This window comes from Daldinia decipiens, assembly GCF_022478715.1.
Source record: "Daldinia decipiens strain CBS 113046 unplaced genomic scaffold F4813scaffold_7, whole genome shotgun sequence".
Taxonomy (NCBI): Eukaryota; Fungi; Ascomycota; class Sordariomycetes; order Xylariales; family Hypoxylaceae; genus Daldinia; species Daldinia decipiens.
The window spans coordinates 720,980-748,921 of NW_026054550.1; the positions used below are offsets into that span (position 1 = coordinate 720,980).

The 27,942-nt window shown below is 47.8% G+C and overlaps 11 protein-coding genes across 11 annotated transcripts; 6 read left to right on the forward strand and 5 right to left on the reverse strand.

The window, feature by feature from the left end:
• Window positions 1-25: 25 nt before the first annotated feature.
• On the forward strand, window positions 26-2,891 carry F4813DRAFT_351294 (uncharacterized protein). Its single transcript, XM_049242397.1, has one exon. It carries the CDS (start codon window positions 403-405, stop codon window positions 2,524-2,526), a length of 2,124 nt encoding a protein of 707 aa, XP_049102170.1. The 5' UTR covers window positions 26-402; the 3' UTR covers window positions 2,527-2,891.
• Window positions 2,892-3,151: 260 nt separating this feature from the next.
• On the forward strand, window positions 3,152-4,657 carry F4813DRAFT_316476 (uncharacterized protein). The gene is made up of 3 exons (XM_049240944.1): window positions 3,152-3,422; window positions 3,486-3,572; window positions 3,623-4,657. Exons 1-3 carry the CDS (start codon window positions 3,190-3,192, stop codon window positions 4,488-4,490), a joined length of 1,188 nt encoding a protein of 395 aa, XP_049102171.1. The 5' UTR covers window positions 3,152-3,189; the 3' UTR covers window positions 4,491-4,657.
• A 111-nt stretch (window positions 4,658-4,768) lies between these two features.
• Window positions 4,769-6,843, reverse strand: F4813DRAFT_351298 (uncharacterized protein). The gene is made up of 3 exons (XM_049242398.1): window positions 6,069-6,843; window positions 5,751-5,940; window positions 4,769-5,697 (listed from the first exon to the last, which is right to left on the reverse strand). The coding sequence occupies exons 1-3, from the start codon at window positions 6,678-6,680 to the stop codon at window positions 4,811-4,813; spliced, it is 1,689 nt and encodes a 562-aa protein (XP_049102172.1). The 5' UTR covers window positions 6,681-6,843; the 3' UTR covers window positions 4,769-4,810.
• A 260-nt stretch (window positions 6,844-7,103) lies between these two features.
• On the forward strand, window positions 7,104-8,564 carry F4813DRAFT_351300 (acyl-CoA N-acyltransferase). Its single transcript, XM_049242399.1, has 3 exons — window positions 7,104-7,471; window positions 7,537-7,942; window positions 8,075-8,564. Exons 2-3 carry the CDS (start codon window positions 7,561-7,563, stop codon window positions 8,329-8,331), a joined length of 639 nt encoding a protein of 212 aa, XP_049102173.1. The 5' UTR covers window positions 7,104-7,471; window positions 7,537-7,560; the 3' UTR covers window positions 8,332-8,564.
• A 383-nt stretch (window positions 8,565-8,947) lies between these two features.
• Window positions 8,948-10,033, forward strand: F4813DRAFT_387075 (Dihydroneopterin aldolase-domain-containing protein; the record flags this gene model as incomplete). The annotated part of the gene is made up of 2 exons (XM_049246510.1): window positions 8,948-9,763; window positions 9,836-10,033. The coding sequence occupies 2 exons, from the start codon at window positions 8,948-8,950 to the stop codon at window positions 10,031-10,033; spliced, it is 1,014 nt and encodes a 337-aa protein (XP_049102174.1).
• A 683-nt stretch (window positions 10,034-10,716) lies between these two features.
• F4813DRAFT_316515 (uncharacterized protein) lies at window positions 10,717-11,926 on the reverse strand. The gene is made up of 2 exons (XM_049240945.1): window positions 11,224-11,926; window positions 10,717-11,150 (listed from the first exon to the last, which is right to left on the reverse strand). Exons 1-2 carry the CDS (start codon window positions 11,749-11,751, stop codon window positions 11,013-11,015), a joined length of 666 nt encoding a protein of 221 aa, XP_049102175.1. The 5' UTR covers window positions 11,752-11,926; the 3' UTR covers window positions 10,717-11,012.
• Window positions 11,927-15,003: 3,077 nt separating this feature from the next.
• F4813DRAFT_351314 (UTP-glucose-1-phosphate uridylyltransferase) lies at window positions 15,004-17,307 on the forward strand. Its single transcript, XM_049242400.1, has 3 exons — window positions 15,004-15,367; window positions 15,423-15,499; window positions 15,564-17,307. The coding sequence occupies exons 1-3, from the start codon at window positions 15,245-15,247 to the stop codon at window positions 16,852-16,854; spliced, it is 1,491 nt and encodes a 496-aa protein (XP_049102176.1). The 5' UTR covers window positions 15,004-15,244; the 3' UTR covers window positions 16,855-17,307.
• F4813DRAFT_351320 (inhibitor of growth proteins N-terminal histone-binding-domain-containing protein) lies at window positions 17,231-20,067 on the reverse strand. The gene is made up of 3 exons (XM_049242401.1): window positions 19,765-20,067; window positions 18,688-19,405; window positions 17,231-18,518 (listed from the first exon to the last, which is right to left on the reverse strand). The coding sequence occupies exons 2-3, from the start codon at window positions 19,368-19,370 to the stop codon at window positions 17,849-17,851; spliced, it is 1,353 nt and encodes a 450-aa protein (XP_049102177.1). The 5' UTR covers window positions 19,371-19,405; window positions 19,765-20,067; the 3' UTR covers window positions 17,231-17,848.
• Window positions 20,068-20,476: 409 nt separating this feature from the next.
• On the forward strand, window positions 20,477-22,495 carry F4813DRAFT_316644 (histone deacetylase phd1). The gene has a single exon (XM_049240946.1). It carries the CDS (start codon window positions 20,852-20,854, stop codon window positions 22,349-22,351), a length of 1,500 nt encoding a protein of 499 aa, XP_049102178.1. The 5' UTR covers window positions 20,477-20,851; the 3' UTR covers window positions 22,352-22,495.
• Window positions 22,496-22,639: 144 nt separating this feature from the next.
• Window positions 22,640-24,375, reverse strand: F4813DRAFT_387080 (FAD-binding domain-containing protein; the record flags this gene model as incomplete). Its single annotated transcript, XM_049246511.1, has 5 exons — window positions 22,640-23,138; window positions 23,199-23,655; window positions 23,741-23,845; window positions 23,902-24,059; window positions 24,149-24,375. The coding sequence occupies 5 exons, from the start codon at window positions 24,373-24,375 to the stop codon at window positions 22,640-22,642; spliced, it is 1,446 nt and encodes a 481-aa protein (XP_049102179.1).
• A 1,843-nt stretch (window positions 24,376-26,218) lies between these two features.
• F4813DRAFT_401180 (uncharacterized protein) lies at window positions 26,219-27,936 on the reverse strand (the record flags this gene model as incomplete). Its single annotated transcript, XM_049248367.1, has 3 exons — window positions 26,219-26,931; window positions 26,991-27,377; window positions 27,433-27,936. The coding sequence occupies 3 exons, from the start codon at window positions 27,934-27,936 to the stop codon at window positions 26,431-26,433; spliced, it is 1,392 nt and encodes a 463-aa protein (XP_049102180.1). The 3' UTR covers window positions 26,219-26,430.
• Between the last annotated feature and the right edge of the window lie 6 nt (window positions 27,937-27,942).

Here is a 27,942-nt window from a genome sequence, read left to right on the forward strand (position 1 = left end):
ATAGAAGACAAATATAGGACTGCTACTATGTATGTACTATAATGCTTAGCGTACATGTAGTTTGCAATGCGTACCTATGTAATATAATGCCTGCTACATGTAGTTACCTATTACATGTGAATATAAGTTTGACCAATAAAACTATTGTGGAGAGTTGTCGTCAATCGGTAATTGCCAAATCCCAGCCTCCCCCACATAGTACGTCTATGTATTATATGTATAGGTAGGTATGCATATAGGGAAGCTCTAGGTGGGGCGACGACGACCAATTCCACCTTTTTAATTCTTGGCCTGTAAGTGCAAAACTTCTACGTACATACAACAATCCCATTCCTTAATGTATCCAATTCTATAGCTATCTCAATTCGCTATAATTGGCCCGAAAGTTAACAACGCGCGACCATGGACGATACTGTCGCGCAGTCAGTGGAAGGCCTTCTGCCCGACTCGCTTGAAGTGCCTATTGATGAACCCTTGTCAATATCTGATCCCGCTGAAGTTTTCGGTATCGAAGCTCCATCGCCGCAAATTCCCACCGACCTCCCCGAGGATACCTCGACTGGTACTACCCAGAGCGAATCTAGTAGCTTGAAGCGCTCTAGACCCCATGACGAGGCGGACGAAGGATGGCAAACCGTAAGCAAGCGCTCTTCCAAAAAGTCGAAAAAAGACAACAAGGAAAAGAAGATTCCGGCGCCCCAATCGACCAATTACCCTTCCATCACGTTTAATCACAATGCCAAGCTCCAATCTAAGATCGCACTCGACTCGCTACGAAACCTCATCCTTTACATTTTCGCTGAAGGCGCAGCTCCTCAATGGGTTGCAATCTCCCAACGGCCGCAATTTCGAAAGATCGTCGCGATCATGGTACCGGGACTAGAAGAGGCTATGTTCAAGCAGGATGTCAACTTTACGACGTATAATGACCAGCCCTTTAATTCGGATCAAAGGCCCCGAGTGTTAACATCTCCGGATGACTATTATCCCCGACTTCTTAAAAAGGACGAGCTTCCTGAAATCTTGAAGGACTTCGCAGATATGTTCAGTCATCTATGGCCTGTCAGAACGCCAGGTAACGAAAAATATGGCACTATCCGCTCGCCACTCGGCACCATACTTACGGCGCCCACTGAAAAAACCAAAGAGGAGAAGAGTCAACGAGGAGTCCAACCTGCGAAGGAGCCAAAGGGTTGGAAGGACGACCGTACAAGAATCACCGAGTTTCTAACGATGCCAGAAGACTTCCTAGCCAATGGGTATATATTACATCCTGCCTGCATACCAGCAGAGCGGCGCAAGAATTTTCAAGATCTAGAGGGATGGGTTCATACAAATGTGGAGAATCTCGAAGATGGCGATATTCCCGAAGAGGAAATCCAACAAGGGAGTGTGACGGCGGGTCGAGAAATTCTTGCTCTTGACTGTGAGATGTGCGTAACGGGGCCCGAAGAGTTCTCCCTTACGAGAATCAGTCTTGTAGGATGGGATGGGACTATTGTTCTCGACGAATTGGTAAAACCCGACAAGCCAATTCTTGACTATGTCACCCGTTTCTCAGGCATCACGGAACAAATGTTAGCCCCTGTGACTACCACGCTTAGAGATATCCAGGCTAAGCTTCTGCAAATCCTCCATCCTCGCACAATTCTTGTAGGGCACTCCCTAGAATCGGATATGAAAGCACTGCAACTTACTCACCCATTTGTTGTTGACACTGCTATTCTCTTCCCGCACAACCGAGGACCCCCGTTAAAAAACAGTCTAAAGTTTTTATCTCAGCGGTTTCTCAAGCGGGAGATCCAGAAGGGTATGATGGGCCACGACTCGATAGAAGACGCAAAGGCATGTTTAGACCTTGTGAAACAGAAGTGCGAAAAGGGAAAATCCTGGGGCAACCAGGAGTCGGGTGAGAATCTGTTCCGACGGTTGACCAGAACAGGAAAGGCTTATCGTGCGAACGGTGGGGTTGAGGCTAAAGGAGGCATCCAAGTTGGGAAAACGAGCGCCATGATTGATTGGGGCGACCCCATGAAGGGTGCCGGAGCAGCTTCAACGTTTCCAATCGGGTGCAAGTCTGACGAGGAGGTGACTGAAGCCATCATGCGCGCTGTGAGAGGTGATCCCGTCGGAGAAGAGATACCTTTTGGCGGCGTTGACTTTGTTTTCGCACGATTTCGCGAGCTAGAGGCATACCAGGGGTGGTGGAATGGGACGAGCGACTTTCCGCCTCCCGACCTATCCAACATGTCCCTTGAAACATGCGTTCAGAACCTCACCCAGCGAATCAAGCGCATATACGACTCATTACCGCCATGTACCGGTTTCATCGTGTTCAGCGGTTCCGGCGACCCGCGCGAGATGGCGCGCCTACAGGCCATGCAAGCTCAGTTCAAGAAAGAGTACAATACGCCAGGCAGAAACTGGGATGATCTAAGCGTGAAGTGGACGGACAGGGAAGACCAAGCGCTGAAGAAGGCAGTCAATGTTGCGCGCAATGGCATCGGTTTCATCGGTGTCAAATGAATCAACTAATTCCCTTGTACTCTTTTTTTAAGGACGATGTATTTTCGGGATCCTTCTTAGGTATGTACGATACATGGTGTAGGGAGGCGGCATATGAGATACGAGCTACGAGCTACGATCGTGTTTGGCATTGGTATTCCGAGATACCCCATTTCTATATTCTTCGTCAAGGATAGGTACCTACCTACCTTACCTATATAGTTACGCGAATTCGCTAGGCTTTTATAGCTTGCGTAGGTTAGATTACTACCGTTTAGTTAATAGGTATGATATAGTATTGTTGCCTTTACAGTTACAAGATCTACTGCAGCGTCTAAGTTGGGAAAAGCCTCAAGGCGATTAGAGGCCCGGCAAGTACATACCCCCTACATACGTATGTACTCCCTTTTTTAACTCTGCCGTAACGTTATCTCATCTTCGCATTGCCTTACGACTGTTGCTTCCCCAGACAAAGTATGCTTCAGTCTAAGCACCTAGCAAGAACGGTGCGTGTGCTAATATGATAAGCTACATACCTAAAATGGTAGGCCTCTAGGTTAAGATTTAAGATGTTGCTAGGACCTCTTCCTTAGATAGATGGGTTGGGTATATAAACCATTGGTCAGAACATTTAAAGTCCCGAGAACCAAAATGTAGGAGTCGTCAAAATAATATTTCCTCGTCATGGATATCTTAGACGTGACAGAGCCTTTGGATCGAGTCGTATGCTATTGTGCTCGGTGCCGGGCAGTTCTATACTCGTTCACCAATCTATGGATCAGCATTGAAAACTATATCTGCCCCATCGCCTGTCCTAGATCCTTCACAAATGCCTATATCGCTCATGCGGGTTTCCCGACCATTATATATACAGGTCCCGCGCGAATTGGAAAGGAACGCACATTTCTAGAGGATTGGTACGGTTTATCTTCAAACAATACATATGTATAACACCACTCCTAACATCCATTATAAAACAGCCATGTACATGATATATCATGCCTCGCTTGCCAGACGGTACTTGGGTTCAAGTGTCTCCTAACACCGGCCAATCACGTTCTACGCGAGTAAGTTTTTGTGTAATCCCTACTTAGACATTACTTGCTAATGATCATAGGGGTCAAATGTTCTTCCGGTCTTCCTCAATTGTACTCATTCTTGCGAATGGCACCGAAGCGGATGCCAACCCAGAGACCGGGGAAATTGTTGGAGCCGTCATCCAACAGATGATTTGTCTAGAAACCCCATGCCTCAGTCCCGATCCTTCACTCACACCTTCGTCCCCCGAGAGTAACACGCACGCTAGCACGAGCAAAAGTGACCTTTCGATAATACAAGGCCAGGTTCTTGACCATCTACAAGCTCAGTTAGATGCTTCAAGAGAAGAACTCCAGGGGTTTGACCGTTCACGTCATCAACAAGACAGAGCTAGAGCTGGCTTCGTTTATACCACAACGCCGTGTGCCCAAGACAAGGTCGCGGAGCGGACGAAGGAAGTCGACGAGGAGTCGAAAGGGGTCGTGGACAAGTATTCCGGGGATGCCGACATGCAGGATATCATTGCCTCACTAAAAACCGAATTCAGTGAAATGAACCTGACCTCCACCCTTATTGGGCGAGAGCTTACTTGCGCGAGGCAAATAACAGCAGACCTACGCTTATCTCTAAGCAACAATCGCCACATATCAGCGTCAACCACGGAGCAACCACCACCACCACCACCACCACCACAGCGCGAAATAGCCACTTCAGATACCAGTCCCGCGCAACAAGACCTAGGACGCGTGCGAGAAGAGGTACATGGAACCACAGGAGTTATAAGAGAATATATCTCGTCGGTAAAGGCCTGTGCCGAGGAAGTATCCTTGCTACGAGCGGAGCTGGAAGGCCTCAGAGATGAACTGGCCTACAACGGGTCACGGCAGCCTCTACCTGAAGACAAAGACTCCCAGGTAGAATCCACCAATGGAAATGCTCACCACTGATGTTACCAAGGTTGGTTAAAGAACGAGCTAGGGGAGGAGGAAAGTATGGTTCTTAGGTTGAAGCGATGCCACTGCTGACATGTCTTCAAGCACTTCTTTAATTAACAGGATGCGACTTTTCGCAGCTTCCCAGGTCGAGCACCATCGGGCAGAGGTTTGGGGTAAGCGATGGCAAAGGAGGAATGGTGTTTTATATAAACACCAGGGGGAGGGGGGGGACAGTAAGCTATCAAGCATTGTCGTAGTACAGAACAAAGTCACCAATAGCTTAGTTTGCACTCTGCAATAATAACTTTGATTTGATTTAATTTAATTTAATTTCACAAGCCGAATTCAGTATCCATAATATCCAGGGCAAAGCCGGCTAGTGTTTGGACTGGTCCCAGGACCGCCATTGTGAAGAAACGGGTTTCCTCCGAACCAGTCGGGTTTCTAGCAAGAGCATTTACCAGCGCATTTTCAGTCTCTCGGCCCGGTATACCCTCTAGATCGTTCAGCAGGTCCTTTGCTTGACGATATATCTGCCATTCCGTTGAATGAGCCGCCGGGCAGTAATGGACAACCATGGCTAGAATTGCCTGGCACATGGTCGCTTGGTCCATCTTCCCTAGCGCTTGCGAGATCTTCGCCGATAGAGACCCGGTGCTGCTGCCCGACGCCCAAGGTAGCATCGAAGCTGTGTTGGCTAAGAGCTTCGCGATCATGAGCATGCCCTTCACCCTGGGTCCGGAGAAGGGCATAGGCCCTCTATAGGGATCGCTGTTCAGAGCAAGGAAGCACGAAACAACTAAGCCGTATTGGAAATAGGCCTGTTCGCAGAAGTAAATGCTGGCGTCGACGAACACTTGCGTTAACGGCTCGACGGCGTACAACTCGGCTTGTCGAAGCCGCGCGCACATTTTCCAGCGCTGGCGGAGCTGGTTGGACTTATCTGGCAAATCCAAGCCTTGCAGCGATTCTGTGCAGTTTGGGTATATCTCCTCGATGTATTTCTGCAGAGAGCTATTCGACTGCAGATGCTGCTTGATAGGTGGATGCCGCAGTTTGTCTAGATCGGGGACAAGACTGAACGAGTTCAGCTCGAGATGCGGATATTGCTGGCAGACTTGGTAGATGTCTAGGTCGTCTTTGCACCGGGGACAGAGGCATTTGAAGTGATACCGCGTCTGTAGCGCTTCTTGACGGTGCGAGCGATGGAGTGTGCATTCTGATGTGAGATGAGCGGTTAGCAATAACTTTACTACGCGATGCCGAGCTTACCAATATATGATATTTCGATCTCTTCGCCCTCTTTTATCTCCCGAAACGCGTGTAGGATCGCCTTGCGTCCTATAAACTGTACGAAAGCATTCGGAACGCAGGAATGGTTTATCATGGCCAGCACGGGATTGAGGTATGTCCCGCTCTGGCCAATGTCTGCGTCGAGTCGGTTGAAGGAGTTGACTTTGAGCTGGTCATCGTTAGGATTAAGAGTCTAGGAGCGAGAAAAGCAGACGTAGCGAGAGCAGAAGTAGAAATGATAAAGAGCTGTAGCTCGAGCTGTCTAGAACAGTCGTAGCAAAACTCGTCTTCACTCACCTTACACACAATCTCCATGGCCTCGGCCAGATTACTCTTGCTCACCTCCCGACTCAAGTAATGCAGCGCGGCGCGCGCCTGGAGCTCTATGCCAGCCCACGCCACATCCGGGTCCGTAGTGCGCACCGTCTCGACATGGCCTTCCATCTCCGCGACCGCGGCCTGCATCTCCGGGCGCACAAGCACCTGGACCAGAGCCCGGACGGGAGTTGGCAAGACCATGCGATCCGGATTGGTCTCCTCCTCCTGAGACGAAGCAGGATCGGGAGCGCGGACCCGTCGGAAGGCCTTGCACTCGCCGAGGCCGTGGGCGAGCGCCCAGTCGGCTTCCTGACATGCCGGGGCGCAGTAGTAGACTGTGCGACAGCCGGTGCACGCGCGCACGCGGACCGGGGGAGAAACTGTTGGATCTTGATCCGATGCTATGGCTAGACAGTAGTGGCAGGTCCGCGGTAGGTGTGGGTTGTCTGGGATAGCTATGCTAGGCGCCCCTTCGCCGTGAGCAAACACGGCGATGACGGCTCCCGGGCTGAAGACCTGTGATGCGAGGATAGAGCGGCCCCGGGTTGGGGACGGTGGGCTCAGGGTTATGCCGGGCGGGAGGGCGACCATCTTGGATATCTTGGGACTGGGAGGTTATCTTCTTCTTCGTTATCTCCTTCTTTGTGGTGTGTTAGATAGAAGGGATGGATGGTGGGTCCGGACTAGAGGTAGATCTTAAATATAAACTTGGTATTGTACAGTGCTCGTCGCACTTTTCAATCATATTCTTCTTATGGAACTAGTAGGGCTGATAAGTCAAGGGTGATTTATTAAAAAATGTATCGTTGATACCAAATATTTTTTATATGGACTACCTATATACCTAATTATTATCGGCAGAGAAAGCTTCTCTATAAGTCTATATATAATAATATATAACAACTAGTAAGGGATATCACTCAACTAGGTAGTTGACAACTTTCCATCGACTCCTTTATGTTATGCACAGCAAGCTCGTCCGTAGAGTCAAATACAATATGATCTACTTTCTCGGTGAGATGTCTATGTTTATATCATGCTCTATAAGCTGGGAGGATTTGGCATAGTTCTATGGATAGGTAACATCGACCAATAAGTCCCGCCGCTTTCCGCCGGCAAACTATGTACTTCATAGCATACGACACATACATATTCACTCCCGCGCGCTGACTGAGTCACAATATGAGATATGATCCTTCTCTTCCTATTTCAGCCGCAAGACTAGGCTATGGATTTCTAGCCATGTAGCCCCCAGTATACGCAGGTAGGTATCCCTCGAAGATAAGGCGTGCTTATTACTCCAATAAATATAAGCGTTAAAAAGCAGCACTCAATGTTGGCCGGGAATGGCTTGACTTATGCTTTACCTGTATTAAATTTATCTAATAAAGTATAAGCACACCACATTTCTCAAGCTTAGACTAGGATCATAGTTCTTGGGCCTCACCAATCATTAACTAATCGGTAAACCATGCCTCTCGAACTCCAACCCGCCACCGAAGCTGACGCGCCCCGAGCAGCCGAGATCGAGTCTGCAGCATATGGGCCGAACCCGTTCAACAAGATCCTATTCCCGGGGCCGTTCCCTCCGGAGGCAGTGGCCGGGCGCGGCGCTCAGCTGGCCGCCGAGCTCAAGAGGGACCCCACCGCGCGCTGGCTCAAGGTAGTCGATACGGATCTGCCCGAAGGCGAACAGATGATTGCTTTCGCCAAGTGGCACATTTATACCGAGAAGCCGCCACAGCCAGCGCCTCGATCGTTCGGCCCAGGTTGTAACGCCGAAGCGTGCGAGCTTGTATTTGGAGATATTGCGAAACTAAGGTCGCGTATCTGGGGCGACAAGCGTTGCGTCTGTGAGTACTTGACCTCAAGGGGGAAGAGTCGTGTCTTTTCTCCATGTGCAAGATGAAACAAGGGATGAGGGGTTGTAGTTCACTAGATGATATTCTTCTGGTACGATAACTCACTAACCGCGCTACTCTAAGACCTCTCGCTCCTCCATACAGATCCCAAACACCAGGGCCGGGGCGCGGGTAGCACGTTAACTAAATGGGGTATCGAGGAAGCTAAGAGGCTCGGCCTTGTTGTATACCTTGAGTCTTCCTCGGCAGCTCACTCGTTATATGAGAAGCATGGGTTTCGCGATATTGAGGTCCTGACAGCCGACCTGAGTAAGTGGGGTGCGACGGAGGAGCATAAGACATGGTCGATGAAGTACGATCCGTCTGGGATTGCTAGTTGAAGAGTATTCCTGTTCATTATAGTAGTAGGTATAAGGTATATGTGATGAGAAAATAGGAAACGTTGATACCTTTTCAAGTTCACAAAGTTGTTGTTTGACTTTATAGAATCTTACAAATACAGGTTACCTGCGTAATGAGCAAACCTTCTAAAGGTTTGGTATCTATTCAAACAGGTATGTATGTTGATCGTCAACCTACCTACACACCTCAGTTGTAAATGGGTGGAGATTTGTCTAATTGAATAGGGACAACACATACAGTAGTTCTCAAATTACCCTCTATTAATGAAATATACTGTATTAGTGGGGCCCATGTGTACAGCTAAAATAACATCGTCTTACTCGGGTTTGCTTATAACTAACATGATTTCATCCGTTCAAACTCCCTCTAACCAATCCGTATCTGAAAGAGGCACATGTTTGCTTTTTCTAAGCCCAAACATCATATAATATATTTAAGACATTATAATTAATTATTCATCCAGTTCCAACTATATTCTCACCTTCAGCTGAAGCTGAACAGCCCCGCCATTCCGCACACTGCGTCATCGTAAAGCCCAACTAGCAATCAATGCTATCTTTCTTCTGGAAGACATCACCAGCAGTAAATTTCAAGATGTCCCCAGGCCCCCCCACAAATGACAAAACCGACCCTCCAGCTCCCCTCGTGAGTTCGTGGCGCGCCCGTGCCGACGCCGGTGAGTCTGTGGCTGTGGTCCGCGTGCGGAGCTTGCGAAGCTCTATCCCCATCGGCCGAGATGCCTGGGGCCGCTCCGGTAAGTTGCAGCCGGTGCTTCTCTCCTCCGAGGTGTCGTTCGCAGACCCATTCTCCGTGAACGAGTCTTCGTCGGGGAACACTGATAAGCTCGACTCCGGCACCGTGCACTATGGCACCTTGAGCAAGACGCTACTCGGCAGTCTCGAGCTTTTGGGGTCTAAACCCGACGCTGCGGGAACAGCAGCGACCGCGGTAGCCGGTACGGGCAATGCAGTTGAGGTTACTACCCCGCGCACCGCTGATGTATTGGAGTTGCTGTGGGTGCGCATGACAGGACGTGTGGTAGACGGGAGCCGTGTAGCTCTGCCGCTGGACCAGCTACCATTCCTACATGCAGCGCGCCTGCGCTCGCTCTCACTTACCGTGGAGCTGCCCAAGGCGTCTCTTCTCGGCGCCGGTGTCAGTCTAACGACAACAGCATGTTTCAGAGAAGACATGCCGGAAGATGAGGAGAAAGAGAAAAGCGATACTAACAGGAACCCTCTGCGATCTTACTCACGCACTCTGCGGATCCAGGGGCTACACATTCCAACTTTAATCGGCGTCAACCCGAACGAGCGCAAGGCCAAGCAGATGCTCGTCGCAGACGTCGAGATCGACAGGTTCGATGTTGCGGAGGACATACACACCGAATTAGAGAGTATTGTCGTAGAGGTAAGCCCGCAGAGTGAATCATATTTTAATTATATAAAAAGATTTAGACACCGCTTATATGTCCCCAATTAGACAATGGAATCATCATCTTTCGAAACGCTAGAGGCGCTTGCTTCCCACATCGCCAATAAGATATTATCGGACTTCAGGATCAACGACGACCCGAAACCCATGAAGGAGCGAGGGTGGCGGGTTAAGGTCTGCTTGGAGAAGCCGATTGCGATACCTACGGCGGAATTCCCTGCTGTGGAAGTTACCATGGGGTTGTGATTCTACTGTCTAGGGGAAAGGGGATGTGCCATTGAGATGAAATATTGGTATATATAGGACATGGACATACTGCTAAACAACGAGCATTTTGGATGGTAAGTTCTGTGATGTCACCTATAACACCAGTCTTATTCTAACATTATAGGAGAGTTATGCCTGTTGGGATTCCCAAATGTGGTCTTATATTAGGATAGTATCGTCTCATCGGTAGGACTTCAATTGTTCCTACTAAGAAAAGGTTCGGGGCTTCAAGTGCATCCTATAATTGCTTTAGATACATTTAACGAGAAGTTGCATAAAATGGTAAATCTCCTAGGTTAGTCGTTTGAATCGTACCGTCATTTGACCCTGAGCGGGTATCGACTGCAAGAGGAACATGGATTTTCTTGAAAGTCGGTATAGAAACTTCTATATGTGACGGAATATAGCATAATCTATAACTACGCGTGCCGAAATGACAGAATTCCGCTGAATTATTACCATATGATTGATCAGATAGGGCTGCCTTAGTCTCAGATCGAGATCTCTTATACGCGGCCCCTGGCAGTAGTGAAGCTACACAATATTATGTGACGTGGCTTTGTGTTATTAAAATAGCTGGTGTTTCTAGTACGAGGCTCAATGTCGTCAATATTACATCAAACCTGAAGCGGGAGCGTGTTAAGCGAGGCAGAATGAGACGGGGAACTACATATATGAAGGCTTCCAAGGGCTTAGACAGCCTCATTTATAACTACAATGCGTGCAATTCATAACCCCGGATTTTTAGAAACCTTAAGCGGCCTGGGTATCCCAGGCAATGGATTCCTACTCATGCGGGCGATGCGAGATCCCTAGTGTATCCAAGGATGCGTCCCGGTATATAGCATCTGTACTAGTTGATTCTTGGGTCTTTGGGTAATCTACAGAAAACCAAATATGCACCGTTTCTATCATATATCATCAATCATGAAGAGCGAGCCCAACAGACGAAGCCACGTCAGACCTTGCGGCAAGATGGGATGTCGCCATTCGTAATCTCATCGACAAACTTGGGATCTGGATCGAAGAGCATGACGTGGAAATGCTCTACGGCCTGGACAGATTTCAACGACCTCCAATTCTTGAACCAGATGTACTACGCAAACGTGTTAGCATGACTACCTACCTAACTAGGAATAAGAAGAATGGGTGTGTCGATTCTCACTTACTCGATCCCTCGGGACCCTAGATCCAAACGTCTTCTGCACGTAGCCGTCGATCTCGGCCCGAGCCTCGTCAGTCAGATCCGTCGTGACGGGATCCTCAGGCAATTCAAACTTGGTCCAGACGACAAGGTGGACGATTCGATCGTCAATCCCGTACGGCCAGTCGTTCCATAGGATCTTGACGTCATCTCCAAACTCAAAGGGCTTGCCTCGCGGCTTCACGGGGGCCTCCCAGTGCAGCCGCTGCGTCAGGACGAAATTCATGACGCTGCCGTGGTCTCTCTTCAGCTTCCACGTGTACTCGAGGTAGCGCCGCAGGTCAGAGGGGATACGTCTGAAGGAGCCTAGCCGGTTCTCGGCTACTATGTTCTGCACCTCTGGCCACGTCGACACTGTGTACTCCGAGTCGGGCGTGCCGATGATGCTGATATCCTTGACGCTTAGGCTGCGGAGGAATTCCGGACACTCTTCCGTCCGTTCGTCTTCAGGGACGTTAACCTGCCAATAGGGCAGACTATCGACGCTTCCCATCTCGTGCTTCAATGAGTAGGTATCTAATGTACAAGTAGAGAAGTACACCACCGTTTGATATGTGACATGTGGTGGTAGTGTATCTACTCTTGGAGGGAATAGGCGAAAAGCGAGTAGGTATAGCCGACTATGTACGATAGCCCCGGCTAGCTGATAGATGATAGATGATAATCCCAGAGGAAAGTGGCTGGGAGGTACAACCAAGGAATTCTGATTTAGGGAAATATTGTCAATAGTTGATATTCATGGCAAGCGCTGTGCAACGAAATCTCGGGGAGCTGGTATGAATCTCAGGGGTTGCTGACCGTAAACCATTGGCCAATCAGTTATGATATGTGTTAGAGGTGGAGTTAAATGGACCCTGTTGACTCTGTGCTTGTGAACTCTACAGGCGCCGTGTCAGTGTCATGTGTGTATGTACACGCTATCACGACATTGTTTACTTGAATAAAAAAAAAACATGGGAAACCTCAACGTATTATTTATTAACTAATTTGAAAATATATTAGAAATGTATATCTCTTATCGTTATACTATTAGTCTTCGTAACACTTTAATATTCAATGAGGTAACTATCTACCTACCTAAGTATGTTAAATGCTACATACATGTAATCGCTATTCATACCTGTATGTGGTTTCTGCCGCACTTATCCTTTAAACATCTCAACTCAAGCTTTGAGGCTTTGACACAGCAATTAAGGTTAGCTAGATGCGGCTCTTAACTTAGTCGTGAAGATGTCGATCCTGCCCAGCCTAAGGGATGGGATATAAGAATAGAGTCAGACATTAAGGCCTACTTGCATTGATTAATCGGTTTAGTTTCCCTTGTACCGTATGCCCCACGTGGAAATCTCCCGATTCTCTATTTGCTACAAAACTGACGTGGCAGTCGTTGTTAGTTAGTCTCGTCATCATAACCTCAAACGCCATCAATATAAACTACATATCATTCTGGAATCGACTTCGACAACAAAACCCGCCCTTTGCCGAGACCTAATTTGATCGAGGCCTTCGGCGAACGGTTTCACCGGCTTTCGATAGCTGAAGCTGTCCTGGACCAACCGATATGAGAATTTTATTAAACAAATACCAAGTGGATTGCTCTAGGTTAGAACTTTAGTACACAATTAGTTCCCGCTGGTCTGAAATAAACCATGTAGTGGGTGAGCTAATTGATCCATAGTGGAGAGGAAGCTGCATTTGTTAGGTATTGCGAGATATAATATCGTCAACTTGTTACTAGAATCTTAGGGGCTGCTTAGTCTGAGAGTGGGATGCGTAGGAAGCATTCTCGACAAAGCCGCCTATCCGTCATAAGTCCCTCTAGATCATGTAGAAATCGACTAGGTTAAGGAGGAGAGACTTTTTATCGGTGGCTTGAACGCCAACCACGACACTGAAGTAGGTGAAAATACTACCATACTACCATACTACCCACCCACATTGGAGTTCGGTCAGGCTAGACTTCACTGCGGATGCGAGCCCAAGCCAACCTTGAACTTTTGACCCACTCTCCATAGTTGTCAAACGAATGTTGGTAAAATGTGATAGATCTCTTGGATAACTTTTTTTCAGCCTTGAAGCGCTCTAAGCCTGCTCGCCCTGGAAATGTATTGATAGCTTACGTATATGCTTGACTAATATGGAATGATATTGTATGTCACGGTGGGAGACGGGCCTTCTCTCGACATTGGAGAAAAACTGCAGTATGCCGTCCAGAGAGGTCATTAACGTATGCATCGTGGCTAGGATACGGCACCAAGTTCGACGTGAACATCGTCGTGGTGGATCTTTAGCCGTCTAGCTTAGTAGGGTCTAGCCCATGTCCACAAATGCCGTAAGAGGACTAGCCCAGCCTGTTTAAAGGGGTATTTTCGAAGAGGTGATCCATTTGCGAATCGAATATTCGCGGCCAAGTACTGTACAGTACAAGGGAAATGTACACCGCATATCGATTTTACCTCCGCTTCATCGTGGCCATGGGGCAACCGATAATTTCCTGGAGCAACCATCAAGGGGTGAGGGACGGCTAGAAGGGAAACCAGACCAGATAAAAGGGGACGAGATGCTCCCGTCAGTTTACTTGACCGGTCCTCCTTTCCTCTTCGCACACTTCTGATCAGGCAAGACTGCAGATAGTTGGGTGCAGGACATTCGTAAGGTATGTTAACGATCTTTTTTTTTTTTTTCTTTTTTTTCTCCATCAATCTAATAGCTGCGACGTTATCGCATGTTTTCTTGTCTTCCCCCACTCAGGCCTAGCATGTGATTGAGCGCCTCAGTATCTGGGATACAGAACAAAGCCGCCACGTCCTTGTTATGAGAAGAAATAATTCAAAGTCAAGCAAGTCATTGCGACATCGAAGTTTCCGATCTTCGAGAGTCCTTTCAACAAGTGTATTTGGCTTTGTCATTAGGTTAGGTTAGGTAGTGTTGCCGGATAGGAACCGAACAACACAAATGATGAGGTGAAATGGAGATGAACAAGATAAACAAGATGATTGGATTGGACAGGAAAGGACAGCCCAACTGAAAACAAAAATACCTACGTACCTACACCAAGCAACAGCTGCGAGTAATCAGGGAAAGACAGAGTGGCTTGCTCTAATTTAGTCTGCATTACGTCAATGGTGCATTTGCAACTGCAGAAGTGAGCTAACCCCCCCTTTTTTTAGGTATCAAAAATTACCGTAGCTATCGAAGCTCCGCGGCCAACCAAAATTTACCCCGCCATTGCCCCCCCAAAAGTCTAGACAATCGTTCGTCATCCCAAAATCCCAAACCGTCACTAAAATAAATCTTGACCTCCTTTTCCTCCTTAAAATCGTCCTCCTCATATACACGCCCATAGCGGACTAGGAGCTTATTCACTATTGATTCAGAACATATTCGTCGAGAAAGATACCCAAGCATAACGTTGCTTTAATTTACACATTCACAATGGCTCAGGCAATTAAGAGTGCGCTGCCTTCCCATCTGAAGCCCGGCGGGAACGAGGCGGACAGCGAGTTCACTGGTCGACACCATGGAAAGACTCACTCGCACATGGTGAGTGCAACTTCATCTGTTTTGGCATTAATACATAGCACCCTGGGTTCGCGGATCCTTAAATCTATGAGAAGACGGGAGTTGCCCCCTGAACCTGAATCCAAACCTGAATCCAAACCTGAACCTGCACCGCTCCCATTGTTTCCTATTCACCATGACGAGGAGCCCAAGAAGCTCGAGGAATCCACGCGTGTATGCATCAGGACTTCAGATAGCATGGCAAGATAAAGTTTTTTCTACATTGGCAACTTGGAAAGTTCGGTGCCTTCAACACCAGACCCCAAGTCACAGCCATCCTCATTTCCAGTCACTACATCGTCTTTACATTGTTTTCGCTGAATTTGGGGATCTTATTTAAACACTTGAGCGTTTATTGTGTTTTCCTTCCTCCATCCCTTGCTACTTAATTTATATTGGAATTCTTTTTAACCATCATCTCAACCATGTCTACCTTACTAACAACTGATAAGGCCTTCGAGAATGCCTCGACCAACGTTGCCGCTGCGCAAATGCGCAATTCTCTAACTGAGCTTGCCGAGACCGTCAATGACCCGGAGCAGAAGAAGGTAGGCATCTACAATGTCACATCTTAAGACATATTGAACTAACCTATCGGATTAGCTGTTCGAGACTGAAATGGACAACTTCTTCGCTCTCTTCCGTCGATACCTAAACGACAAGGCCAAGGGTAACTCTGTGTATGTATAAGTTCCGTCCTGGTTCCTCAATTAAGGAGAAAGAAGCTAACAACAGACCGGTTAGTGACTGGGATCGCATTAAGCCCCCTGCGCAGGGACAGGTTGTTGACTATGAAGACCTATCCAACTCGGAGTCGGTCAAATTCCTCAACAAGCTCGCTGTTCTGAAGCTGAATGGTGGCTTGGGTACCTCTATGGGTTGTGTTGGCCCCAAATCAGTCATCGAAGTCCGCGACGGCATGTCTTTCCTCGACATGTCCGTACGACAAGTCGAGTTCTTGAACCGAACGTACAGCACTAACGTCCCCTTCATCCTGATGAACTCGTTCAACACCCACGACGATACCGCTGCCATCATCAAGAAGTACGAAGGTCACAATGTCGACATCCTTACCTTCAACCAGTCGCGATACCCAAGAATCTACAAGGACTCGCTCCTACCTGTTCCCAAGAACTTCGACTCGTCCATCAACGAGTGGTACCCTCCCGGACACGGTGACGTATTCGAGTCTCTCTACAACTCCGGCCTCCTTGATAAGCTCATCGAGCGCGGTATCGAGATTATCTTCCTATCAAACGTCGACAACCTAGGTGCTGTCGTGGATCTACGTATCCTACAGCACATGGTCGAGACGGACGCCGAATACATTATGGAGTTGACCAACAAGACCAAAGCCGATGTCAAGGGCGGTACTATCATCGACTACGACGGATCTGTGCGCCTACTAGAAATTGCCCAGGTCCCGAAGGAGCACACCAACGAATTCAAGTCGATTAAGAAGTTCAAGTACTTCAACACCAACAACATCTGGATGAACACCAAGGCCATCAAGCGCGTTGTAGAGAATAACGAGCTCGAGATGGAGATCATTCCCAACGGCAAGACTATCCCTGGTGATAAGAAGGGCGAATCTGACATCTCCATCCTTCAGCTGGAGACCGCTGTTGGAGCTGCCATCCGCCATTTCAACAATGCCCACGGTGTCAACGTACCCCGTCGCCGATTCTTGCCTGTCAAGACCTGCTCAGATCTTATGCTCGTCAAGTCAGATCTGTACACTGTCAAGCACGGCCAACTGCAAATGAGCCCCAGCCGCTTCGGTGGCGCGCCGCTCATCAAGCTTGGTAGCGACTTCAAGAAGGTCTCAGACTTCCAGAAGCGCATCCCGTCAATTCCCAAGATCATCGAACTCGACCATCTTACAATTACTGGTAACGTCAACTTACACCGTGGCGTGGAACTGAAGGGAACCGTTATCATCGTCGCAACGGAAGGCTCTACGATCGACATCCCTCCGGGATCGATCTTGGAGAACGTTGTCGTCGAGGGTAGCTTGCGTCTATTGGAGCACTAATCTGCGGAAGGGTCCCTTTTATTCACGTACTCTGGGAACTCTTCTGCTTTCTGTGTTGATAAGCGTTTCGTCACCCTTCTGTACGTACGTTTCTACGTATTATGCGCGCGTTTCGCCTAGAGATGCGGTTGTGGTAATTTAGTTCCCGCTTACCGGTCGTGTCGGGAATTATAGGAAGTCGTATGACATATAGAGATGACAGTGTTGCAACGGCAGTATGGCAGCAGGGACATGGAAAATGAATGATTCATGGTTGGACTCATGGGCGTGTTATGTAGACGCCGGGAACATAATGAAATAAAGGATATGCACACATGCAGTACAGTGCCTAATATTTGCAGGCCATCGTGCCGTTGTGTATTTGATGTTTGGTGGTACGCCGTAACTATTGTATGCTTTCGTAATATTCAAGTAGACGAGATAATTACTAGGGTTGAGCTATGGCTTTCATAACGACTTGAATTTTTGAGACGTGACTATTCCGAAGACTATGCGTATTTAACTGAAGGGTATGGTATTTGGCTTGGCATCAATGCTCAGTTATTCATATTCCTCCTGTTCTGGCGGAATGGTACTACATAGCCGCCATGATCATACTACCTAAGTCATCCGAATGTTAGGTAGTTCGTCCCAAAATTGACCAGCTTCCATCCTCTCCAAACTGGTAATTGTTTACGGCGAAACATTCTAGACGGTACTTGACGAGGTTAGCTTAACAGGTACCTACCTACCTAGCTTATAGACAAAGATGTTTTAGATTTAATAGTTGTAGAAGCTATCCGTGCTTTTGGACCGAGGGATGCGCCAAATTTGGTTATTTAGCAGGGCGAGGGACGTAAACGGTCTTTTGCGTTAGACAAAACCTGTCATATTCCATCCAATCCTTGCTAGGTTCGATTTGCGTTGCGTTGGGCTTAATGGTACCTTGGGTATGTATATACATTGGGAGTAGTATATACCTACATAGTCCAAGCGCATAGACTTGGATCATATTCTATTTCCCCTTCTTTTTCATGTTCTCGGTGCACGACGGACAGTACCAGCGGCCTTCGGGTTCGGACTTGAGGCCGACGCAGGTCCAGTGGAACCACTCGTAGGGACATGCCGGATTGTCACAAGCAACCATATCGCCGTACGATACATGCTGGCACAAGCAGTACTTCTTCCCCTCCTCGTCCTCTTCGTCATCTGATCCTCCCGACCCTGCCGATACCGATCCTCTATCTGGCATATCCTCGTCTCTATCGAGGTGTGAGTGTTTACGGTGATGATGGTGGTGCGGCCGAGGCACCGGCGTACCGCTGCCAGCTCGGGACCCAGCACGCGATGACCGCACCGACTCTGCGTCCGATAACTCGCTGTCTGCTGATACTGGTGACCCCTTGGACATACCCGCTCGTTTAACACGCGACAACGTCGACTTCGAATTCGGAGGTTTCTTTCGACTAACTCCCGCAGATGGTGTGCCTTTCCGTCCAATACCTACGCTTCCGGCCTTTGAACTGGCTCGAGGACCAGCACTACCTGCTCTCGATGCCCCGGGTGTCCCTGCCTTGGGCGTCCCTGGTCCGAGAGAAGAATGACGAGCTAATCCACTCGATGCTGTTGGTAAGCTACCTAGACCGGAACTTATTCGTGGGCCTCTCTTAGGAGCACCGCCTCCACTGTGTCTAGTTAGTATTGACTGTTTCTTGTTTATATGTAATACGGTAGTTGATTAGGAGTTTTAGGTGCCATATTCTAAAGAGGAAGAAGAGCTGTAATTGGAGAGGAAAGGAGTCCTGGTAATAAATATGTTGTAAAGGGAGCAAAGAACTCTGAATGGTTACTCACGGTCCGGCAGAGGACTCGCGCTGGTTGCGGCTGTTCATGATTATGCTCGCGGCGGGAGAAGTGGGCGCCGAGCTGGAGATGTGGGCTTGCGACTGGGTGGTCCGGATCTGGGGGTTGGCAGCTCTGGATCCGCTCGGGGTTGCATTGTTGGTGATAGGGTTAAGAGGCGTGTTGCTAGCTGTTGAGACGGCCAGCACCCGAAGGCTAGTATTACTATTGTTGGCAGCGCTCGGTCGTACAACGGAGGGTATCTCATCAGGGTCGGTAAAACCAGGTTCGTTTCGGTCGCTGAGCTGTTTGATCTGTAGGTCGAGATGACGAATATGTTTGTCAAAGAGCGTCTGTGCTTTTTGAGCCAGGTGAATCTTCTCTTCAGCAAGTTTATCGGCTCGGGTGTAGTTCTCGCGGATGGTCTCGCGCAACATCTGCTCGCGGGGGAAAGGCGTGTGGCTACCGTTCATACGAATCCAGCGCTGGATCTTAGCGTCGCTCTCTTCGATGTTCTTAAGACACTCTTGATATGTGCGGTCTTTGTCGGCGATTTCGTCCTGGATGAAGCGAATCTCTTCGGGCAGATTAGCGGTTCGGTGGATGAAGTCTTCGAGGATGGCGGCAGGGTCTTGCGCCTCGGTCGAGGGCGCCATCTTCTTTACGAAGTCTATGGAGAGATCGTCTCTAGGCATCGTTGTTAACCTGGCCCTCTAAGCGGGGACACGCTCTTTGGGTAGGTGATTGTGAGAGAGTGTTCAGAGAGCAAGCAATACGCGCGAGTGTAAAGGAAACTGGAAATTGGAAACTGGAAACTGGTAGAGGGGAGTGGTAAGGTTTATTTATTCCGAGAATGATTGCGACGTCGCCTATTGTTTGTTTGTTATTCTTTTTTTTCTTCGTTCTTGTCTTCTTCTTGTACTCGAATATCTGAGCTTCTTTCTTGCTCCCTGTTTATGTTTTTTTTGTTGCGGCGGCGTCCCGGGGAAGATAGTGCAACGTAATGCAGTGAGATATGAATAGTTGAGGCAAGTTGGGATCACATGCACATAATTGTGATATTTGTGTGAATCTTGAGCTCTGGCTCACCTTCCTGACCAGTCCCGAGAATTCTCATATAAAAGGTCCTTCTAACAGCGGGAGTGGTGCAATATTTGGGAAGTCGCTAGGAAGTCGCTGGGTAGGAAGGTAGGAATACCTCAGGTAAAATAAAATGGGAAGGAATTATTCGATTGCTTCATTAGTTGGATACAAGAATTGCTTGCATCGGTACACCGGCACCGGCAGTGGCAGTGGCAGCGGCAGCGCAAACCTGAGAGACGGTCCCTAAATCCCAAAGTGGGGAGTAAGTTGGTATTGTACAATCGATAAAATTCAAGTCTGAAAAGTAAAAGTTGACAAACACAGTAAAGACAATAGATGTTAACCCAATTTATCCTATTACGTAATAACTAAAATGTACAAGGTAACTATTTGATGTACCTAAGATGTATTATTGATGTATTATTGGATGCATGGATTTAGCAGGTTATAACGGTGCGAAACGGTGTGATTTACATCAGGGCCAGCCTTGAAGGATAAGGTTATTGTGTTAGGTGATCCCTTGTTCTCTAAACAAATCGGGAACCGTTAAAGAAAGCCATTTCAATCCAGGTACCGATCCAATCTATTACAGATTTAGCTTAGCGTTCTTCATTTTGCATGTTACATGTAGTTGGTTCGTGCATTATAGTGGGGGCAAATCGGCAACTACCGCATCCTTGGTTGGCAGTCATGGAAGTTGCCTTCATCCATCTTCAATCTTGACAATTGAAGATAACTTCTTCATTAAAAAACGAGCCCAAACTCATCAAGACTCAGGTATTATATTATAGGTTAAGCCAACCCATTGCCACCCTTCTGCGATTCATTAACATTCTATAAGGCGTTATATGAAGCTTGCCGCCGATAACTTTTAGTGCTATCCTAATTCATCTTAATAGCCGATTCGCCTTACCAGTTTGAGTCTCATTCTCGGAGTCAAGCAACAGACAACCGTCACATAATTCCAGACGCAGTGATACCAAAAGCCCTACAAGCGCTAATACAGGGAGCAAAAAAACTCAATCATCTCTATCCTTTACTTCACATAAGATATTCTTGTTCATCGGCTGCATCTCATCCGTCAGCCTTAAAGATGGAGGTTGACCCGGCGAATCATTATTTGTTACGGTTACCGAAACCCAACTACCTCCCTCACAAAGTCGATGTGGACGGGCCGGTGGTAAAGAAATTCAATAAACCTTTAGATCGGCCAAGCGACCTTGAAAATGCAGCTTATCTTAACAAGATTAAACGATTCGCTCACGAATATGGCATCACAAAGCCGAAAGGCTACACAGTGTCCTTCCATTACAACCCCGAAATGGAGAGGCATCACTTCGGCCAAACACATCCAATGAAGCCTTGGCGACTAACTCTCACCAAGAGCTTGGTCTCATCCTATGGTATGAATTTCGCCATGGAGAATTATACCGCCCGCGCCGCCACATACGAGGAGCTTACGGCATTCCACACAAACGATTACGTCGAGTTCCTTGCCTCAGTTGCTCCCCAGCCGCTCCCATTAGACGTTGACAATGCTAGTCCTGATCTCAAGTTTAATTTGGGAGGTAGTGATTGCCCACTTTTCGAGGGATTATACGACTATTGTTCCATGTCTGCTGGTGGTTCCCTAGATGCCGCGAGAAAACTGTGTACGGGTCAGTCCGACATTGCTATCTCCTGGGGAGGAGGCCTGCACCACGCCAAGAAATCAGAAGCGTCAGGATTTTGTTATATCAACGATATTGTCCTTGGTATACTGCAATTATTGCGCATCCACCCCCGAGTTCTCTATATCGATATCGATGTTCATCATGGTGACGGTGTAGAAGAGGCCTTCTTCTCTACAGACCGCGTCATGACGGTCTCTTTCCACAAGTACGACCCTCAAGTTTTCTTTCCCGGCACTGGCGCTTTAGAAGATAATGGGCCGAGGAGCGAGCACAACCCAGGGGCACACCACGCTATTAACGTACCCTTGAATGACGGTATTACGGATGAGCAGTACGAGTGGCTTTTCAAGAGCATCATTTCTAGATGTATAGAAAAATTCAGGCCCGGTGCAATTGCTCTACAATGCGGCGCGGACTCTCTAGCTGGAGACAGATTAGGTAAATTCAATCTGCTTGTTCAGGGTCATGCCTCATGTGTCGAGTACTGCAAAAGTCTAAATATCCCTCTGCTTATGTTCGGAGGAGGGGGTTATACACCCCGAAACGTTGCTCGTGCTTGGGCATATGAGACGGCTGTCGCCATCGGTCACAATAAGACTATCCCGACAGAATTGCCCCTTCACACTCCTTGGCGCGAGCGCTTTAGGCACGATACCCTCCTTCCCACCCTAGAACAGATATTAGGCGAGCCTCGTCAGAATAAAAATCCCAAAAAGAAATTAGACGATATCATAGAACACGTCACCGAACAGTTGCGGTTCGTCGAAACCGCACCCAGCGTGCAGTTTTCTACCATTCCGCCCGATCTCAGTCCAATCAGGGATGAGGTAGAACAGCGAATCAAGGAGGAAGTTGAGGAGAAGGATGAAATTGGGCGAAAACTTCGGGAAGAAGGCATGGGAGATCATATGGAACTATAGTTGCTTCGCCCTAATATCCAGTTCACGACATAACTTGGACATTTTGAAAGAAATCATGAACATCGGTCTAATAGTATTATGCTAGCTGAGTGTCTTATTGTATATGCCTCTATCTTTAATACTCTAACTTCCTAGCGATCTTGTCTCCCATCTTGTTACACTTGTACATAATAGTCAGTACCCAGTTCAATATACATAAAGGGCTGGACAAAACGATCAGGCGTTTACAAGACTCGACTTTACAAACTCACTCAAGTCTCTTATTGCGAGAACCTCGGTTTTATTCTATCACGCCTTGGAGATCTTGAATCCACCAGGTACCCGCTCTTGGAAAACCCTGTTGGGATCATACTTTGCCGCCGCGGCCTTTAATATCTTGACGTTCTCCGCGCCGTACGTTGCGAAGGGTTCTTGGTCGTCCGTGCAGTAGTTCAGGTATAGCCAGTCGGCATCCTTGTTGATCGACTTAGCGAAGGACTTGACAGCGGAAAGTAGCGCTTTCACTGCAGGTCGGCCGACCTGATCGCGCAGCTCGAGGGATTGGACCTCTATTCCGATAAGGATGTTGATGCAGTTGCCTGGCAAATTCTCGATTCCAAGCACGTTTCCACCTTTGGCGGCGGAAATATCGGCCCACGACTTGAGGATTGGCTGCGTGACCATTTGGGCTTTGAAGTTGTCGTCGGGGATCGCCTTGCGCAGCTTCTCTATTAGAGTTTCGTATTCGGTAGCTGCTTTGCGCATTGTGCTGGCGTCGACTTGCACGGTGATGGCCTCCCAGTTGGTGCTGGAGATGCTGATTAGCCAAGGGATGAGTAGTGGTGGAATTGAAGAATGTTTGACTTACTAGTTCGCCGAGGGGACTACGTAGTCCGCCAACTTCTCATACAGCGTCTTGACTTGGAAGTTCTCGGGTTTCGAGATAGGGTTCGGGATAGTTAGGAACTTCTGGAGGGGCTTCGCGTTCGCGACACCGTTGACGTCGGACACGTTTATGCTTATCGTATAGTCTTTCACCAGGGGCGCGTGGAAGGAATATAGGAAGGCGTAGTCATCCGGGTTGGCAGCCAGGTTGTTTACGAAGTCGACGTAAGCGTCGACGACTTGGTCGCTGGCGGTTTTGGGGTATACGGCCATGCCACACCATATCTTCTTTGCCTCCATAGACTCCATGTCGAATCGTGTCACTATACCGAAGTTGAAGGAGCCGCCCTTCAGCGCGAGGTATAGGTCCGGGTTCGTTGTTTTGTTCGCCTGGACTATGCTGCCGTCGGCTAGGACAACCTCATAGTTTACGATTGTGTCTGGTTATTGAGACCCGCGTCAGCTCTCATACGAACCCTTCTATCTGGCTTCCACACAGATGCTAATTATTGAGGGGTCACTTACCACAACTCCATCCCTTGCTAGCGATGAAGAACGATATACCGCCACCGATTAAAAATCCGCCAACACCTACCTCGGCCTCGCGACCTCCGACAACCAGCAGTCCCTCTATTATACCGTCAGATGGTGCTTATACGCTCGGGGTTTATCCGAGCACCACTTACGCGAAACTAAGTCTCTGTAGACATCCTTCCACCTACTGCCAGGCTCAAGCGACACAAGTTTTGTTTCAGGGTTGTAAGTTCGCTTCGTCAGGAGAGTGAGATCCATAGTCACGCCGTCTTTGATGTTGTTACTATTGTCCACCCACATGTGGCCTCCGCTGTCCAGATGATCTTCTATTAGCGTCTTCTTTCGACGATACACGGGTAGCAAGACAATGATATTCATAGTCGCTTACTCGATACTCACCTTCGGACAGCGAATTTAAGGCCCTCGGTGCTAACCAGAGCCTTCAACGCCTTAGAGACCTCTTCTGTGTTTCGGGGCTGTACGATAGCCCAGGGCCCTAATCGCTGCGAGAACGGCGCCAAGGATCCCTCTTTTGCCTGGTAGGCCTGCTCGCCAGGGACGTGTAAGACATCGCCCAGACCGGCTTCCTTCAATTTGGCAATGGCGGACTGCGCGATAGAAGACATGGCGATATCTTTAGGGGGGTAAAAGGGTTACATGCGAAGATGCAGGTCCACGCATAATAATGTGCGAACGCAACATCTATATATGCAGGGTTTTCTGCTGCCACCATACAACATCTACAAGCCGATCCACGCACCAATGCTCGGAGTTAACAGGATCCCGCCGCAGAGCGCCTTCATCATGAGTGGATTATCCATGATGCTGTAACAGTGAGATCCTACGAACTACTTTGAAGAACAGGTCTGACAAGATGTAGCCAATAGCGCAGGAGTATTTCTTCGTATGGGACTTAGTTTCATGTAGGAACGGAGTGGTTCCCCGTCGCAACTCAACACCCGCTTACTCGGACTGAATCCCTTCTAAGATTTCCCCTATATAGAGCGGTTGGATAGAACGTTAATCATGCGATTCGACGTACAGTTACGTCCAAGTCTAGATCTTGGAGCCTGGATCGTGGTAATTCAGATTTGTTGAAGATGGTCCCCTTTTACGTGTCACACATATGACTACCTACCTACATATATAGTAGGATACCATCACACTAGTATAGCAAAAGAGCTTTTCCCATTTTCGTTCATAGTCTTTCAAGGTGAGGCTAAAGCGTCTCCTCCATGCAAGTGCTTGACGCGTGTCAGATAAATACCGGAGCCCGATAATAGGCGCTTATGTTGCAAATCTATAGCATTATGAGTTTTATTATGAGGTGGTGTATGCCAATTCTATGACCAAAGTATAGTCGGCTCGTAATGCGATATACTCTTCAACAGGTATTAACTAAATTGAAGTCGCTTCAACGTTAACCAATAATGACTCAGACGAATGTCGTTGCTTTAGAATTATTACAATTAAGAAAGCGAATACAGTAGTTCCCTCGTGGATATATACGGCTATATGGCCATCTTACCAACTTACTTGTTCACTCGAGTTACTTTAAATACCAAGCAAGTCGCCGATGATTCGTAAATCAACGCTAGCTTCGCGTGCCTTGCCGTTCTGGTCGAGACCCGCGCTCTGGTCGAAGACGCGAAATAGAAGACATGGATCGCGATCGGGGCAGTAGGATAACAGAGCAGTTTTAGAGAACACCAAATATTGTATAGAGTATTTGATAACACGTTTCCCAATACAAGATATTCCATGATTGGAAGGGTTTCTGTTGACGCCTTGATGCAATCATAAGCCGTACATAAGCAAACCTGGTTCCCAATGCTACTATCATAGAAAGCATCTTAATGTTTAAAATCTACGAATAAGGATGGCTTCGCGGAATTGTAAAAGCGCCCGGTCGACTAACTCTAAATGCCACAATTTATCTATACGAATTAGAAAGAGGTCGGTGACGAGATCTTCACGTATAGAATGTAGTAGGTAGTATCGGGGAAGAGGATTGAAGGATCATAGTTGATACCAACTCAACAACCATGTAAACTGACGTGTCAAATTTCTCGTAGTACTTGGTGACTTGCCGTAACCTTGGGGTTTGAAGGGCGTTCGAAGGTTGAAGAAGATACGAGCTCCCGAATGAAGGTAGCTATATGAGAGGCTTGAGAGGCGACGGGCGAGATTCAATAACATTCCTCCGTTGCTGCATGGGTTACCTACTCAAGATTAGACTGCTAACAGAGTTGGAAGATCTTCGGCGTACCTAGATGTTTCAATAGCGGTATGGCTCGGAACAATTCTTATCTTTCCTGTTAAAAATAGGAAGTTAGAAGTATCCCGTCCATCTGGGCCCGGAATAGGGGCTAATTTTCTACTATTAATAATCTTTAGCTATGCTAAGGTCTCTCTCCAAAAAAAATCCCGTTGCTCATTGGAGATGGAGTATACATGTTGAGTACCTAGGGTAGTTCAATTTTATACCTAAAGTTAAACATACAGACTTTATGTCCTTGGCAGTGAGCGTCTTGACTCTTGAGAGTGGTTAGGTCCCGGCTAATCAAATTGTAACAGTCTCATATTTACCATGTAGTCTTCGTCCTATTAGTCATGCCATGAATATAAGAGAGTGTATGATGGATTCAATCTTCGAGCATTAGCACATATCTCTTAGTATTTTATAGCTCATCGTGCCGCGGATATTCGTCCTCTGGATACCTAGTGACTTTTCCACCTGCCTCTCCACCACTTGGCGCTTGGAAGGGGACTAGGAATCTTTCTTCGCCGGGGTCGAAGTAGTCCTTATAGAATATCAACTGCGGGTCTTGGTGGCTTGTATTGTCTTCCTGGTGTCTTGGAAGTGGATTGTATTCTTTAGGACTTGGGCCTTGGTATCTAGGGTTAAGCTGACCAGCAGCAAGTTGAGCACGGATAAAGTTTTTGGCATCGTTGTAGAGCGTCGTGTACGTTGGTACACCCCGCATCTTCTTGTAGTTGTTTTTGATAACTGTTGTTATGGCGACTATCCATGGATCCATGCCCTTGAGGGCCTTGACGTTGAACTGAGTTTCGTGACAGCCGGCAAGGAGAATCCCTGGTGTCGCCTTGTGCGTATCTAACATCCCACCACCCATGCATGATGAGGTTACGATAGTGAGGTTGACGCCTTTCTTAAGGTTCTAGATATCCAGGATATTGAGCCATTGAATACGTAAAATTGGATTCGGAAAAAACTCACCTTCCTAATAGCATCAGCCAACCAGTCGTCTTTCAAGACCGCTTTGGAAGTCCCGTCGGTATTTTCAGCTAGAATCCACCCCTCATCATTACCATCTTGTTCACCAGATCCATCTTCATCGGGATATGTCATGCCATGTGCGTCGACATACAAGAAACGCACGTCACCGGCTACAGCACTGGTGCATAGATACGTAAATTTAGACTTGAAATTAGCTATAGTCGGCGGATCTTGGCCAAGCGTGCACTCATTTGGCCCATCAGTCGGATCGATGTCAAAGTATGAGAGCTCTACATCGCGCCCAGAGAATCCGAGATGATTTACAAGCATATCCCGCGTCTTGAAGATACCATTATCGGTACCTGTTCCATAGCGCACGATTAACGCCTATGGTATAGGGGCTGTTAGCTAACGCAAAGAACTCTTGATTGAGATCAGTTACCTTTTTCTTATGGAGGTCTCTGAAGTCTGTCTGATCTAAGTGATATGGGGCTCTGGGGTCGATAGAGACCGATAGGCTAGTCATTCCTAGAACAACCTTATCGCCAGACCCGAGAATTGTGAAGTCATACTTATAAAAACCCGTGTCGAATTTTGCCGTCAGATTACCGTCGCTAGTGGTTCTAATGGACTCCATGGTACCATTAACGATGGCATTCTCCTTGTCGATGCCTGCGCTAGTCCTGGTCCATTGGCGGCTGAGTACCACAGGCTTACCGTTAGCTACATCGCCGGGGATTATGAGTGTTACCATCTCATTCCGGCTGTGTTCAAACCAATCAAGTTTCCCAGTGAAGACTGATGTAGATGGAATTCGTGTAGCATCACTGTACTGTAATGATAGCTTGGCTGGGGATTGTTGACCATGAGGGTTCATCATAGTGAGGGTTATACATTCATTTTTTGCGTATTCGTACCAGTCGAACTTCCCAACGTAGACATGCATGATTAT